This window comes from Jaculus jaculus, chromosome 9 (assembly GCF_020740685.1).
Source record: "Jaculus jaculus isolate mJacJac1 chromosome 9, mJacJac1.mat.Y.cur, whole genome shotgun sequence".
Lineage (NCBI taxonomy): Eukaryota > Metazoa > Chordata > Mammalia > Rodentia > Dipodidae > Jaculus > Jaculus jaculus.
The window spans coordinates 129,477,915-129,491,805 of NC_059110.1; the positions used below are offsets into that span (position 1 = coordinate 129,477,915).

The 13,891-nt window shown below is 37.2% G+C and overlaps 1 protein-coding gene across 1 annotated transcript in view; it reads left to right on the top strand.

Annotated features, from left to right (window-relative positions):
• Positions 1–13,891, top strand: part of Abca5 (ATP binding cassette subfamily A member 5) — a 66,240-nt gene that overhangs the window by 40,833 nt on the left and 11,516 nt on the right. The window contains exons 23-30 of the mRNA XM_004655143.3: positions 1,428–1,555; positions 2,051–2,188; positions 4,316–4,429; positions 8,810–8,980; positions 9,900–10,013; positions 10,367–10,501; positions 12,762–12,836; positions 13,778–13,869. Coding sequence (XP_004655200.2) covers positions 1,428–1,555; positions 2,051–2,188; positions 4,316–4,429; positions 8,810–8,980; positions 9,900–10,013; positions 10,367–10,501; positions 12,762–12,836; positions 13,778–13,869 — 967 coding nt within the window. The remainder of the gene's footprint in view (positions 1–1,427; positions 1,556–2,050; positions 2,189–4,315; positions 4,430–8,809; positions 8,981–9,899; positions 10,014–10,366; positions 10,502–12,761; positions 12,837–13,777; positions 13,870–13,891) is intronic.

The window sequence follows — 13,891 nt, forward strand, 5'->3', positions numbered from 1 at the left end:
GACCTATTCAAAAGCCCTTGCCTGTGCCTGTACCTTGTAGCATCCTTCATATTTTTATTTTAGCACTTTCAGACTTCCCAATCTTATGGTGAGGTCATTGACCCATTTTGGAATTGATTTTTGTGAATGGTGAGAGGTAAGGGTTTAACTTCATTCTTCTAGTTTTCTTGGCATCACTTGTTGAAAATGGTGCCTTTTCTCTAGTGTGTATTTTTGGCATCTTTGTCAAAAATCAGGTGGCTGTAGTTGTGTGGACTGGATCCTGTATTCTGTTTCATTGTTGCACATGTCTGGATTTGGATTTGTGCCACTGCTGTGTTGTTTTTATTACTGTGGCTCTGTAGTAGTATTTGAAACCAGGTGTGTTGATAACTCCAGCAGTATTCTTTTTGTTAATGACCTTTTAAATTTTCCTGGTTTTGTATCCTGTATTCTGTTAAGGAATTACTGGTGTGGTGTGTGTGTGTGTATATGTTATTTTCGTGCCATCTTTGCACAGCATAGTGGCATGGTCACTTCACTTGTAGTGTAGCTGTCAGAGTATTAGCTACGTTGGTAAGGCTGAAATAAGAGATGGTATGATATACGTAATTAAGAGTAAGTGTTGTGTCATTGTGTGCCTAAAATTGCATTCTATATGTCATTAGCATTGTTGCTCCCTCTGAGCCACCCTGTCACTCACACTATTCAGTTATTGAAGTGTTTACTTTAGTGATTTGGATTTCTCTCAGCATCACGGTTTTCATCCCTGGTTATTAATAATAGTAGAGATATACCACCTTCATTCACCAGACCTGTTAGTGAAGAGTTAATCCCTGGCAGAGTTCAGAGCTCTTCTTTGGCCTCAAGCCATTAGGGAATATAGACAGAAAATTATGTGCTTGAATATTTTGGAATAGTTAAGGCCATTGGCACTTAGAAACTTGTCTGCCCATAGCAAACACAACTTGGGTCATGATGTTGCCATGCCTTGCCTAGCTGGTATATTTCTGACCTTAGCAAATTATATTGTTATTTACAACTCTCAAGTAGGGTATTTTACTTTTTAAACCAAATTTCATAGATAACTTCATTATTATTAATGTTAGCAGCAGCAGGTAAAATTTGCATAGTTACTGTGTGCCAACTTCAATTCTAAGCCCTGCATATATATTCACTTGTTTACTTGTCAAACCAATGTATCTAGGAAGTAATGTACTTAACCCCACATTACAAAGAGCTGCTTGATCACCTTGAAGAACATGCAGAACAAATGGTACAACTGGGATTTGGATCCAGTTTGACTTGCTACAAAGTTAGTGTTCTTAATAGTGTTTTAGCTGAAGATAAAATATTTCCCTAAAAAGAGTGTGGTCGTTCTAATGTTGTTAAACAATATGTCTTCTTTGTAAAACTAATTTTTTCATTTTCTTATTTTCTAATTCTAGACTCAGATATCAGTGATCTTATTAGCTTTTTCACACACCAGAACATCATGGTGACGATGTTCAACGACAGTGACTATGTGTCTGCTGCTCCCCATAGCGCAGCTTTAAATGTAGCAAATTCAGAAAAGGTAAACACACAACGTGTCGTGTCAGTGAATACCCATTCAAGACAGATTTTTTTTTTTTTTTTTTTTGAGGTAGGGTCTCACTCTAGCACAGGCTGACCTGGAATTCACTCTGTAATTCCAGGGTGGCCTTGAACTCATGGCGATCCTCCTACCTCTGCCTCCCAAGTGCTGGAATTAAAGGTGTGCACCACCACACCTGGCTTGAAAATATTAAAATTGTTCTAAAAGTAAGAATGTACTGAACTGACCTCATTAGTTATGATTTAGTTGTCTGTTCATTTATGATAAATTTTATGTCCCAATGAATAACAGTATATTTTTGCTTATAATATCAAAATACCTACACATTCCAAGCCATTTGTTTGTTTTTGTTGAAGCAGCTTTTCACTGTAGTTAATGAGAATCCTTTTACTTAGCAAGAAAAGTTTGGTAGAGAGCAGTAATAGCCACTTAAATTTCTATGAAGTGTGTAATAACGCTCTTTTTTTATCATAGGATTATATTTTTACTGCTGTTTTCAACAGTACAATGGTTTATTCTTTACCTGTGATGATGAATATTATTAGTAACTACTATCTTTATAACTTGAACGTGACTGAGACTATCCAGGTCTGGAACACCCCATTCTTCCAAGTAAGCAAATATGCACACAGATAAAAGTTACCTTGAGAAATCTTGTAGTTTTTCTTAAAAAAAAATGGTGTGGGAATAGTTTACAACTTTATGCCAAGTATTAGAATTATCTAGGATTAGTTTGGTTCAAGAGCAAAGAAGTTCTCTTTAGTACTGATGTTTTTGTAATATATATATATATATATATATATATATATATATATATACACACACACACACATACATACATACATATATATGTATATATATGTAATTATATGTGTGTATATATATGTAATTACATATATACACACACACACACACATACATACATACATATATATAGTTTTATTTATTTATTTTGGTTTTTCGAGGTAGGGTCTCACTCTAGCTCATGCTGACCTGGAATTCACTATGTTGTCTCAGGGTGACCTCGAACTCATAGCGATCCTCCTACCTCTGCCTCCCAAGTGCTGGGATTAAAGGTGTGCACCACCATGCCTGGCTTATAATATATTTTTATAGTACTCATAGATTAGAAATGCTAATTTTTAAAATTTGGAATTGAAGAAAATTTGAAGCATCACCAAGACCACTCTTTTACTCTAAACAGGAGTATGTTTGTATATTATAGCAAGGGTCAACTTATGTCTCCAGAAACATATTCAATATTATTCTTCCTCAATTTTTTTTTTTAACTAGAGAGAGAGGCACATACGGAGAGAATGGGCATGCCAGGGCCTCTAGCCACTGCAAATGAACTCCAGACACATACATCACCATGTGTATCTGGCTTACATGGGTACTGGGGAGTTGAACTTGGGTCCTTGGATATTGCAGGCAAACACCTTAACCTCGAAGCAAGCTCTCCAGCCCAATGCTTGGTTTTTCATAATGAAAAATAAGTGGGAAATATCTATAATGTCAGTTCCTTTTTATGTGGTTTTTCAGGACCTGAAGTCAGGCCAGCACTTTACAAACTGAATCATCTCCCCACACCCTTGCCTGCCCACCCACCCCAGCCTGGTGCTGGGGACTGAAACTAGGACTGTACACTTGCTAGATAAGCACTCTTACCACTGAACTAAATCCATCAATCCCTACCCCCTGCCTGTCCTTATTCCCTGAAAATGAATAGAAGCCACATCATGTATAAGCAGGTACCTGACCCTGGCACATTCTTCCATGCGTCATTATGTTATTGTTCCTAGCCTTTCAAGATTTGCTATTTAGTGTTAAAGCTAATTACTTAATTCATGACATATGACCTCTTAGCATTTGCCCTAAACTTTAGTATATGACAACAAAAATTGTTGTAGCAACATGTACCTGTAATCCCAGTGCTAGAGAGGCAGAGACAGGAGGATCCTTGAGGCTTGCTGGCCAGCTACTGTTGCTGAATCAGTGAGCTCCAGGTTCAGTGAAAAACTCTTATTTGAAAAAGTAGATAGAGATTGAGGTCAACACCAAGCATTGGCCTCTAGCCAACACATGTGCACATATACACACAGAGAAAACAAAGGTAGGGCAATAGACCTGTTTAAAGTTAGTTGGGGATAATATAGTTCCCTTGGTCTCCAGCATCTCCTATATTTGGAATGTCTGCTAGTTACTGGATTGCAGGAGATAACTACTACCCCTCATTCGTAGGGCCATTTGGGGATATTGGGCACCATAGAAGTTAGTCTGCCCCTTTTCTGACTTCCGTAGGAGCTGAGCTTGAGTACAGTTTTTCTCAAGGGAGAAAGACCCCTTGTGACACACAGTCCACACAACCAATGAACAGAGCAGCAAAGACCATTCTTAGATATTTCCCCTTCATTGCATAGGACCATTGGTGGATGTGGTAATTGTGTACCATGCATGTTATTTTTATGAAATGGTAAGGCTTAGTGTACATACCACATTATTCAGTGTTGTAAGAAAGTGGGAGTTCAGTGATTTGTTTAGGACATAGAGATATTTGATTAGTTGGAGACAGAATTGGTAGTAGTGTCTACCACCTCCTGGTAAAAAGCCTATATTCTCCCTTTCATAAGGACTGTGCCTAGGGTAGATACCCTACTGTGTTCCTGCAAAGGGTTAGGATATGCTACCGTATTCTAAGTGATTGTCAGTTCCATCTCTTGTTCTGTGGTTGTCTTCTAGGAGATTACTGACATAGTGTTTAGAGTTGAGCTGTATTTTCAAGCAGCTTTGCTGGGGATCATCGTTACTGCAATGCCACCGTACTTTGCCATGGAAAATGCAGAACATCACAAGGTAACTAGTCAGAATTGACATGCCGAGTGCTCGTAAGCAGCTCTTCATATCACGGCAACCGTAATCATTTTTGATGGGTAAATAAACGGCGTATAAATACTTTATTACAACATACTATATATCACAGCATGGCTGTGCTTTAAAAAGTCTATCCACTAGTCCTTACAGCACTGTGAAGAATAAATGGTATGTGGTGGCCTTCTACAGTTAAGATTGTATCTTACTTGAGTTAACATTTTAATCCTCTCACAGCTCCTTGGCCTTCTGGCTAAGATCAAGTGTAATAACATTTTTTTTATTTTTATTTTTTTATTTTTGTAGTCAGTGGATACATCCAAGTTGGTACCATTGGTAGCCTCCTCTTGTCCTCCCCCCCTCCACCTGGACCCTCCTTGTTGGGGTATATGGGTCATGCATTGTGACGTTAGCCTTTAATTTCAGGTAGGAGGAAATGTCTGTGTGTAATGACCCAACGTGTGGCTCTGACATTCTTTCAGGCCCCCCTTCTGCAAATTTTCCTGAGCCATGTTGGGTTCATATTAGGTCTGCTTCTGTGTTGAGATCTTGGGTGCCTCTGTGTCTCTGGATATCTTGTTTGGTAGGGGTTGATTATTCTTTGTTTTAATCCTCTCCAGCATTTTTTTTCTCTTTACCGTACCAGTTCACCACCCCATCCCAGCCTGCCCCAGCACCACCCCCACCGACCTCCCAAGCTGGCCAGAGGACCACCTCTCCCCAGCTAGCCCTCACCACTACCACCTCATTTTTTTTTAAAATTTTTTTTTCTTTGAGAGAGAAGCAGAGAGAGAGAAAGGGAGGGAGGGAAGGAGAGAGGGAGGGAATGAATATGAATGAATATGAGAATGGATGTACCAGGGCCTGAGCCATTGCAAACAAACTCCATACACATGCACTCCCTTGTGCATCTGGCTTACATGGGTACTGAGGAATTGAACCTGGGTCTTTAGGCTGCACAGTCAAAAGCCTTAACCTAAGCCATCTCTTCAGCTCATTCTCCATCATCTTGATTTGAAATTAACAAAATGTGATAAACTTTCTATTTAAGCTGATTTAAATTTAAAAATTTTTAATAGCAAATTTTATTTTTTATTTACTTATTTACTTTTGCAGTACTAAGGATTGAATTAAGGGCCTCATATATGCTACGCAAGCATTTTACCACTTCTCTTTCTCCCCAGCCCTATTTTTAACTTGTTTTAATTTTGAGACAGGATCTTATTAAGCTATTTGGCCTGACCCTGAATTCATTCTATAGTCCAGACTATTTTGAACTTGTGAACATCCTGTTGTAGCCTCCCCATAGCTTGGATTACAGGATTATGCCACTCAGCCCACATTTCTCACATGCTTATTATAACTTAAAATTTTATTTTTGTATTTGCAAGTAGAGAGAGCTACAGGGAGAATGAGAAAGTAGGTGCACCAGGTCCTCCTGCCACTGTAAATGAACTGCAGATGCATTTGTGTGCATCTGGCTTTACATGGCTAATGGGGCATCAAACCCTGGTCTTCAGGCTATACGAGCAAGTACCTTTAACCACTAAGCCTCCTTTCCAACCCAATTATAATTTTATTGAAACTAAATTAATTTACTGTAAAAGCAATATAAGAGTCTTGATCTTTTAAAAAATACTATTTATTTATTTTAGAGAGACAGAAAGAGGCAGAGAGAGAGAAGAGAGAAAGACAGACAGACAATGGGTGCCCCAGGGCCTTCAGTCACTGCAAAAGAACTCCAGATGCATGCCCACCCTTGTGCATTTGGCTTACATGGGGCCTGGAGAATTGAACTGGGATCTTTTGGCTTTTCAGGCAAACACCTTAAATGCTAAGCCATTTCTCCAGCCCCAAGAGTCTTAGTCTTTTAAAAATAAAGATGTGTTGTTTTATGAAGATATATTTCTTGTGGTATTTTAGAAAATACAGAAAAGTATAAAGATGATGAAAATCTATAACCTACCACTCAAAGGTAAAATTTATTCATTATTTTCATTTTTACTTCAACTTTTTTTTTTTTTGAAGTAGGGTCTCACTCTAGCCCAGGGTAGACTTGAACTCACAGTGATCCTCCTACTTCTGCCTCCCAACTGCTGGGATTAAAGGTGTGAGCACCATGCTTGGCTCAACATGTTCTGTTTTGTTTTTTAATATTTATTTACTTAAGAGACAAAGAGAGAGGCAGAGAAAGAAAGGAGAAAGGGTATTCCAGGGCCTTTAGCCAATGCAGATGAACTCCAGATGCATGCACCACCTTGTACATCTGACTTAACGTGCGTGGGTCCTGGGGAATTTAACCTGGGTCCTTTGGCTTTGAAGGCAAGGACCTTAACTGCTAAGCTACCTCTCCAGCCCCTCAACATGTTCTTTCTTTTTAACTATTTTTTAATTTACTTATTTGAGAGACAGAAAGAGGGAGAGAGAGGAAGAGAGAATGGGTACACCATGGCATCCAGCCATTGCAAAGGAACTCCAGACACATGCACCACCTCGTGCATCTGGCTTATGTGGGTCCTGGGGAATCGAACCGAGGTCCTTTGGCTTTGCAGGCAAAAACCTTAACTGCTAAGCCATCTCTAGCACTCTCAACATGTTCTTAATGAAACTTTTAATTTTGTGATAATTAGAGGCGCATTTTTACTTATAAGAGAGGACACTCGGAGCCCTCTGCACTGTCCTCATCTTAGCCCCGTGACCCATCCTGCAGTGGTAGCACAGTACCCAGTGGTCCCAGGGACAGAGGTGGCTCTTCCTCGGATGGCACCACACTTTCCCTTTGTCCCCTTGTTCTCCTCTGTTTCCCACCCTGTCTCTCACATTAATCTGTTTTCTCTTTTTATAATGTTCATATTTCAAGAGCCTATAAATGGAATCCCAGTATGTTGGCTTTTGTAAATTCATCATTGCTCTCCAGTGCTTTTTTGAAATTAATTAATTTTTTATGCATTAATGGTGCATTCCTTTTCATTGGCTGCATATTCTTCAGTGGTATGGATATATCACAGATAGCTATTACCTATTCATGAATACATGGATGGTTTCCATTTCTCATTACTATGAGTAAAATTCTGTGAACATTGTATTTTTATGAATTTACATTTATTTCTGAGAAAGGTCAATTTGTGGTTGTTGGTTGCATGTTTAGTTTTGTAAGAAATTGACAAATTATTTTCCACAAGTATATAATTACATTTTATATTCCTACCAGTGGTATGTGAATGAGAAAAGTTTACATTATCCAAGCTGATTATACATTTGAATTGGTTAATATTGTTACACTTGTATTGGCCTGATGCTACTATGATTCATTAAATATCCATTAATCTTTTTTCCTCTCTTTACTAATCTTTGTATTTCTTAGCTCCTGTCTCTCTTTCTTTCTCTGGCTTCCTCTTTCATATAATAGCTTTAATTCTTAGAAATAGATAACATCACAAATAAATAAGATTATTAGGAACATGGATTTATGAAAGATTTTTAAAAATCAAATTAAGTGAGAACGTGAAACAAAACTGGTCATTTAAGTTTTTTTTCTGTTAATATACATGAAAATGCTATTTTCTTGTGATAGTAATAACACCTTACATGCATGTTATACATGATTTAGATAAAAGGCTTTCAAATACACTTCTGTATAAAGTTCCATACTTAAGCTGCAGTCCTGTGGGAGGTAGCAAAGGGTATTTGGAAGTTTATATGAGGGTATTTGGCAGTTTATATGTGTTTTTATTAAGTTTACTTTTATTTTTTTTTTTTAATTTTTTTTTTTAAATTTTTTTTTTGTTTATTTATTTATTTGAGAATGACAGAGAGGAGGAGGAGAGAGAGACAGAGAGAGAGAGAGAGAGAGAGAAATAATGGGCACGCCAGGGCTTCCAGCCACTGCAAACGAATTCCAGACGCGTGTGCCCCCTTGTGCATCTGGCTAACGTGGGACCTGGGGAACCGAGCCTTGAACCGGGGTCCTTAGGCTTCACAGGCAAGCGCTTAACCGCTAAGCCATCTCTCCAGCCCTAAGTTTACTTTTAAACATAAGAATCTTTTTCCATTTATGTGTATATTCATGGATTTCTACACATTTTCATGGGAGTATTTTTGACTGCTCACTATCTTCATTGCCATAAATCTTATAAAAAAGTCCTATAAAAATTCTGATGAAATTCTCACATCTCAGAAATGAACTAATTACGGACTAAAAATTCTGTCAGTATTTAGTGCCATAGGTTTTGTATTACCTGAAGGCCTGGAATATGACCTTTATTGTTTTGTTTCGATAAATAATAATAAAAGTTCAGCAATAATTTAATAGCTTGTTTATAAACCAAGATTATGATGGAAACATTTTATTTTTTTTTATTTTAGATCAAAGCTTATACTCAGCTTAAGCTTTCAGGTCTGTTCCCTTCTGCATACTGGATTGGACAAGTTGTTATTGACATCCCCTTATTTTTTGTGATTCTTACACTGATGCTCGGAAGCTTGTTTACATTTCATCATGGGTTGTATTTTTATCCTATAAAATTCTTTGCTGTGGTAAGTTAATGTCAGTTGCCCTCTGAGTGCTTATTTTAAAGATCTGTTCACATGTATATGACAACTGTGGCTGAATAATTTGTATGTTAACTTGTTTCAAAGAAAATGGAAGAGAATGCTTATTATTATTGTACATGGAGCAGTTAACTCAGTTTTTATTACTGCAAGTGAAACAACCACTATTTTAAAGTAATTCCAATAAATTGTGGTGGCCTTCCATGATGCCCACCTAAGTACTTCTCATCAGGCTTACAGAAAGGCCGCCCTTCTGTTCTGTGTCTTCCTTGTCTTTTTCTGCACCTGACCAATGTCTTCACTGTATATTTCTGCAACTGACCATAATTTTATGAGGAACAAGCTCTTTTATTGTAAAATTTGTAGCGTGTCTGAAAACAGGAAGGAAAAGTCTAGTTTACATTTATATTCTGTGGAAATGTCTGATGAGTCCTTTCCTTATTAAAGGATTCTTCTAGGAAAGAAAAATAACAGCTTGGTGAGGTGCTGAAGGGAAATACCACTTATGCCAGAGGTCATGCTAAACTGACACACTAATTTATGCGGTATATAACAGTATGCCTCTTAAGAGTTATGTTAATGTATGTCACATAGCAAAATAGTAGCTAATTGTTGAGAGACTACTATATGTGCTTGCCATACTTATCAAGAGAGCATTTTATTTGGTACTAAAACTAAATATTGTTCAGTTTATGACTTACTAGGCATTGAATCAATAAGTTAATTTCTAGTGAGTGATTTTTAAATAGGGATGTGGATAGTAACTCTTCAAGTAATGACAATGACAGTTTTTGAAATAATTTCTTGAATAAAATTTGAGAGATAATTATGACTTAATATTTTAATGTGATTATTTATTAGTTATTCATGTTTTTATTGAAGCATATGCATTTCTGATTTGCAGGTTTTTTGCCTCATTGGTTATGTCCCATCTGTTATTCTGTTCACTTATGTTGCATCATTCTCCTTTAAGAAAATTTTAAATACTAAAGAATTTTGGTCATTTATCTATTCTGTGGTAAGTCATACTTTTATATTATTTTATTTTTTCATAGTAGCTTATTTAAAAGGCATGAAGTCTTTCATGAGTCTATTAAAAGTACTACATGTCTTTACTTGAAGTAAAGAATTTAGAGAACTAGCAGCATCTTTCTGTGTATGCTTATCTTCCACTGCATCCCTCCCCTGAAGATAAGAACATTCATAACTGGGACAAACAGTAGCTATAAACAGATATCAGCATATTGATGGGTCTAGCTGGTTTCATCTCTAGCTCTGTAAAAATGGAAAAACATAGTTCGTGCTTAGGCACCACTTTATGAGTAAGCTTATGTGAGGTTTTTTAAACACTTTATCATTTGTTTTCTTTAGACAGCACTGGCTTGTATTGCAATCACCGAAGTTACTTACTTTCTGGGATACACAGCTACAAGTATTTTACATTACACCTTTTGCATAGTCATCCCCATCTATCCACTTCTAGGTTGCCTGATCTCTTTCATAAAGGTAAGTCTGTTAAATCTTAAGCAGTTTTTAAAAACTATTTTTGTTTGTTTACAAGGTAGGGTCTTGCTCTAGCCCGGGCTGACCTAGAATTCACTGTCTAGTCTCAGGCTGGCCTCAAACTCACAGCAATCCTATCTCTGCCCCAACAAGTGCTGGGATTAAAGGTATGTGCCACCATGTTGGCATTTTTTTTTTAACTTTTTATTGACACTTTCATAACAATAGGCAGTAAGCCATGATAATTACCACCCTCTACTCCCATTCTACCCCTCTCCCATTCACCCTTCATGGAATCCCTTCTTCTTTTTAATTAATCTCTTTTCTGTTTTAATGCCATCATTTTCCTCCTTCTATTATGAGGGTCTTGTGTAGGTAACAGGCACTGTGAGATCATAAATATCAGGCCATTTTGTGTCTGGAAGATTGCATTTTAAGCAGTCCTACCTTTCTCTCTTACATTCCTTCTATCACCTCTTCTATAATAGACCCTAAGCCTTCGATAATGTGATAGAGATGCCTCAGTGCTGAATACTCCACTCTCCCTTGTTATTTACTGTGGTGACTTTTGACTCTTAAATAAAAGCGAGAGTAGTATTAATATATGGGTATACTCATTAAAAAATGCTTACAGGGCAGTTAGGTGGGCATAATATATGCATTTAGCCAAGTAATAGCAAGTATTGCACTCCTAGGGTCTACGACCTCACAAGCCAGGTTTTTGACCAGGTTTTCAGTACCAGGCATTCATTCCCCCCTGTGGAGTGGGCCTCCAGTCCAATTAGAGAGTAGTTGGTTTCCCCATAACAGATATGCCACTATTGCACCAGTTGGCACATTTGATAGGGCTGGCCAGTCTTAAGGCTTGCAGGGCCCACTGCTGCTTTTTCACCATTGATGACCTCCTTCTCCCAAAAGACTGCATGCAGCATAGCTCTTCCTAGCTTCCTGACAGCTAGTTAACAGGGAGATTTTCAGCTCAGATCCAGCTTGATTTCTCAGTGACCTATAGCCCAAGTATGTGGGTCTTCAGCAATAAGGTCTTACTACTTAGTTCTTGTGGGCATCCTAGCTCCTTGGCAGTAATCCGTAATTTTGTGGGGTCATCAGGGTCTTCCATGGACAGCAGCTCACTGGAAGGTATGCCACCCCTGGTACTGAAATTTTTCTAATAACAACCTATGGCTTCTGGGAGTATCATTATCCATGTCCATAGGATACTTCTGCCCATACTCTCTTTTTTAAGCATATATATTATTGTATAGCAAAGAAGTAGGTTTCCATATGGCTTATTCATAACATCTTAAATTTTGATTAACCTACCTCCCACCTTCCCTTTAGTCTATTCCTTCCCCTGATCCCACTTAGACCATAGGCCATTCTGCCTCCACTAATCTGTCACTCTGCTTAACCTCCCTTTAAGCCCTTCCCTCTCTTCCTTCCCTCATAGCTTCTTTCTAGTTTCCTGGCCTCTACTTATACTTCAGTTCACATACAAATCTAAACTTCTGTAGCTAGGATCCACATATGTGAGAAAACAAGTGGCATTTGACTTTCTGGGCCTGGGTTACCTTACTTAGTATAATCCTCTCCAGATACATCTATTTCTCTGCATATTTCTTAATTTCATTTTTTGTACTGCTGAATAGAACTCTGTTATATAAAAGTACTACATCTTCATTATCCATTCATCAATTCAAGGACATCTAGGCTGGTTCCATTTCCTGTCTGTTGTGAATAGAGCACAGTTATTAAAATTTGCAAAGCATAAATACATACTGCCTATTTTTGAGATCTTCTTTCTTGTACTGAAAAAGTAAGGTTAATTGCCATTACTTACTAAATAATCTTTGTATGACAATTTAAAATAACCAGGAGCTCTTTCTTTCCTTAACATTAAAATTTCAAAGGAAATGAACCATTTTCATTACAAGTTCTTTGATGTATTCATTTTCAGGAGTTTTCAGTGATTAAACAATGTATTATACTATAAAACAATGAGGAAAAAAATAAAATATAAAAGATTCCACCCTCCCCCCAAATAAACATGCAGATTAATTTTAAGCCTGGTTTATTTAAGGACATTTTCATGTTATTAGAAATAAAATTGTTGTGAAATGTTATTTTAGGATTACTGATTAATTCTTTTTATTCTTTTATATGTTTAATTTATACTATATAGCCTTATTACAAATAATTTTAAATTTTTGAATCCAGATGTATACATATATAGCCTATGCATTATAAAAATGTTTTGTTTAAGGTATCTTGGAAGAATATACGAAGGAATGACAGCCTCCATGATCCATGGGATAGGCTCTTAGTTGCTGTTCTAATGGTAAGAAATAACAAGTAGTTTTGCGAACTAATGTGTCTCTTCAGGGTAATTTGGTTGCCTGGTTTTAATTATGTTAGCTTTTATCCTCTTGTAGTAAAAAACAAGTCAAGTGTGTTAAAGCCACCTAGCTAATCTGTATTTTATTATTTATTTACTGACTTCCCACTTTAATACACTAGCTTTTTCATGGTATTAATTATACTTAAATACAGTTGTGGCTTTTTTTTTTTTTTTTTTGAGAGCAACAGACACAGAGAGAAAGACAGATAGAGGGAGAGAGAGAGAATGGGCGCGCCAGGGCTTCCAGCCTCTGCAAACGAACTCCAGACGCATGCGCCCCCTTGTGCATCTGGCTAACGTGGGACCTGGGGAACTGAGTCTCGAACCGGGGTCCTTCGGCTTCACAGGCAAGCGCTTAACCGCTAAGCCATCTCTCCAGCCCCAGTTGTGGCTTTTTTAAAGACAAGAACAAAGCCTTTTGTTTTGTTGCTGGTGAGAAGATGGTCTTACATACCAATCTAGGCTGGCTTTGAGAACTCAAGATCCTTTTGCCTAGGCCTCCCAAGTGCTGGGATTACAGCACGTGTACATTCTTGTTCAAGGCTTTGTACCTTGATTACATTTATGAAACAGAAATCAAGTATTATAGAGTTCGAAAATATATGGCTAGTTATTTTACTAAAAATAATTTTAATTTAGTTTATGTTAAAATTTATGGCTATAGAATAGTGGGAGAACATGTTTTGCATATATGAAGTCCTTAGTTTATTTTCTAGAACCAAAAAAACTTAACAAAGCAACTTAATTTATCATAACAGCATAAAAACTTAAGAATTATTTGATGATGTTAAGGAACCTTACATGTATGTGTTTTTGGTTCTGCATGATAAAGGGGGAAAAAAAGATGATCCAGTCAGAGCTATTACAAATTCTTTTCTTAGCCTTTCCTCCAGTGTATACTATGGATTTTCCTGTTACAACACTATGAGAAAAAACACGGAGGAAGATCAATCAGAAAGGATCCCTTTTTCAGGTTAGTCAATTTTTTTTTCTTT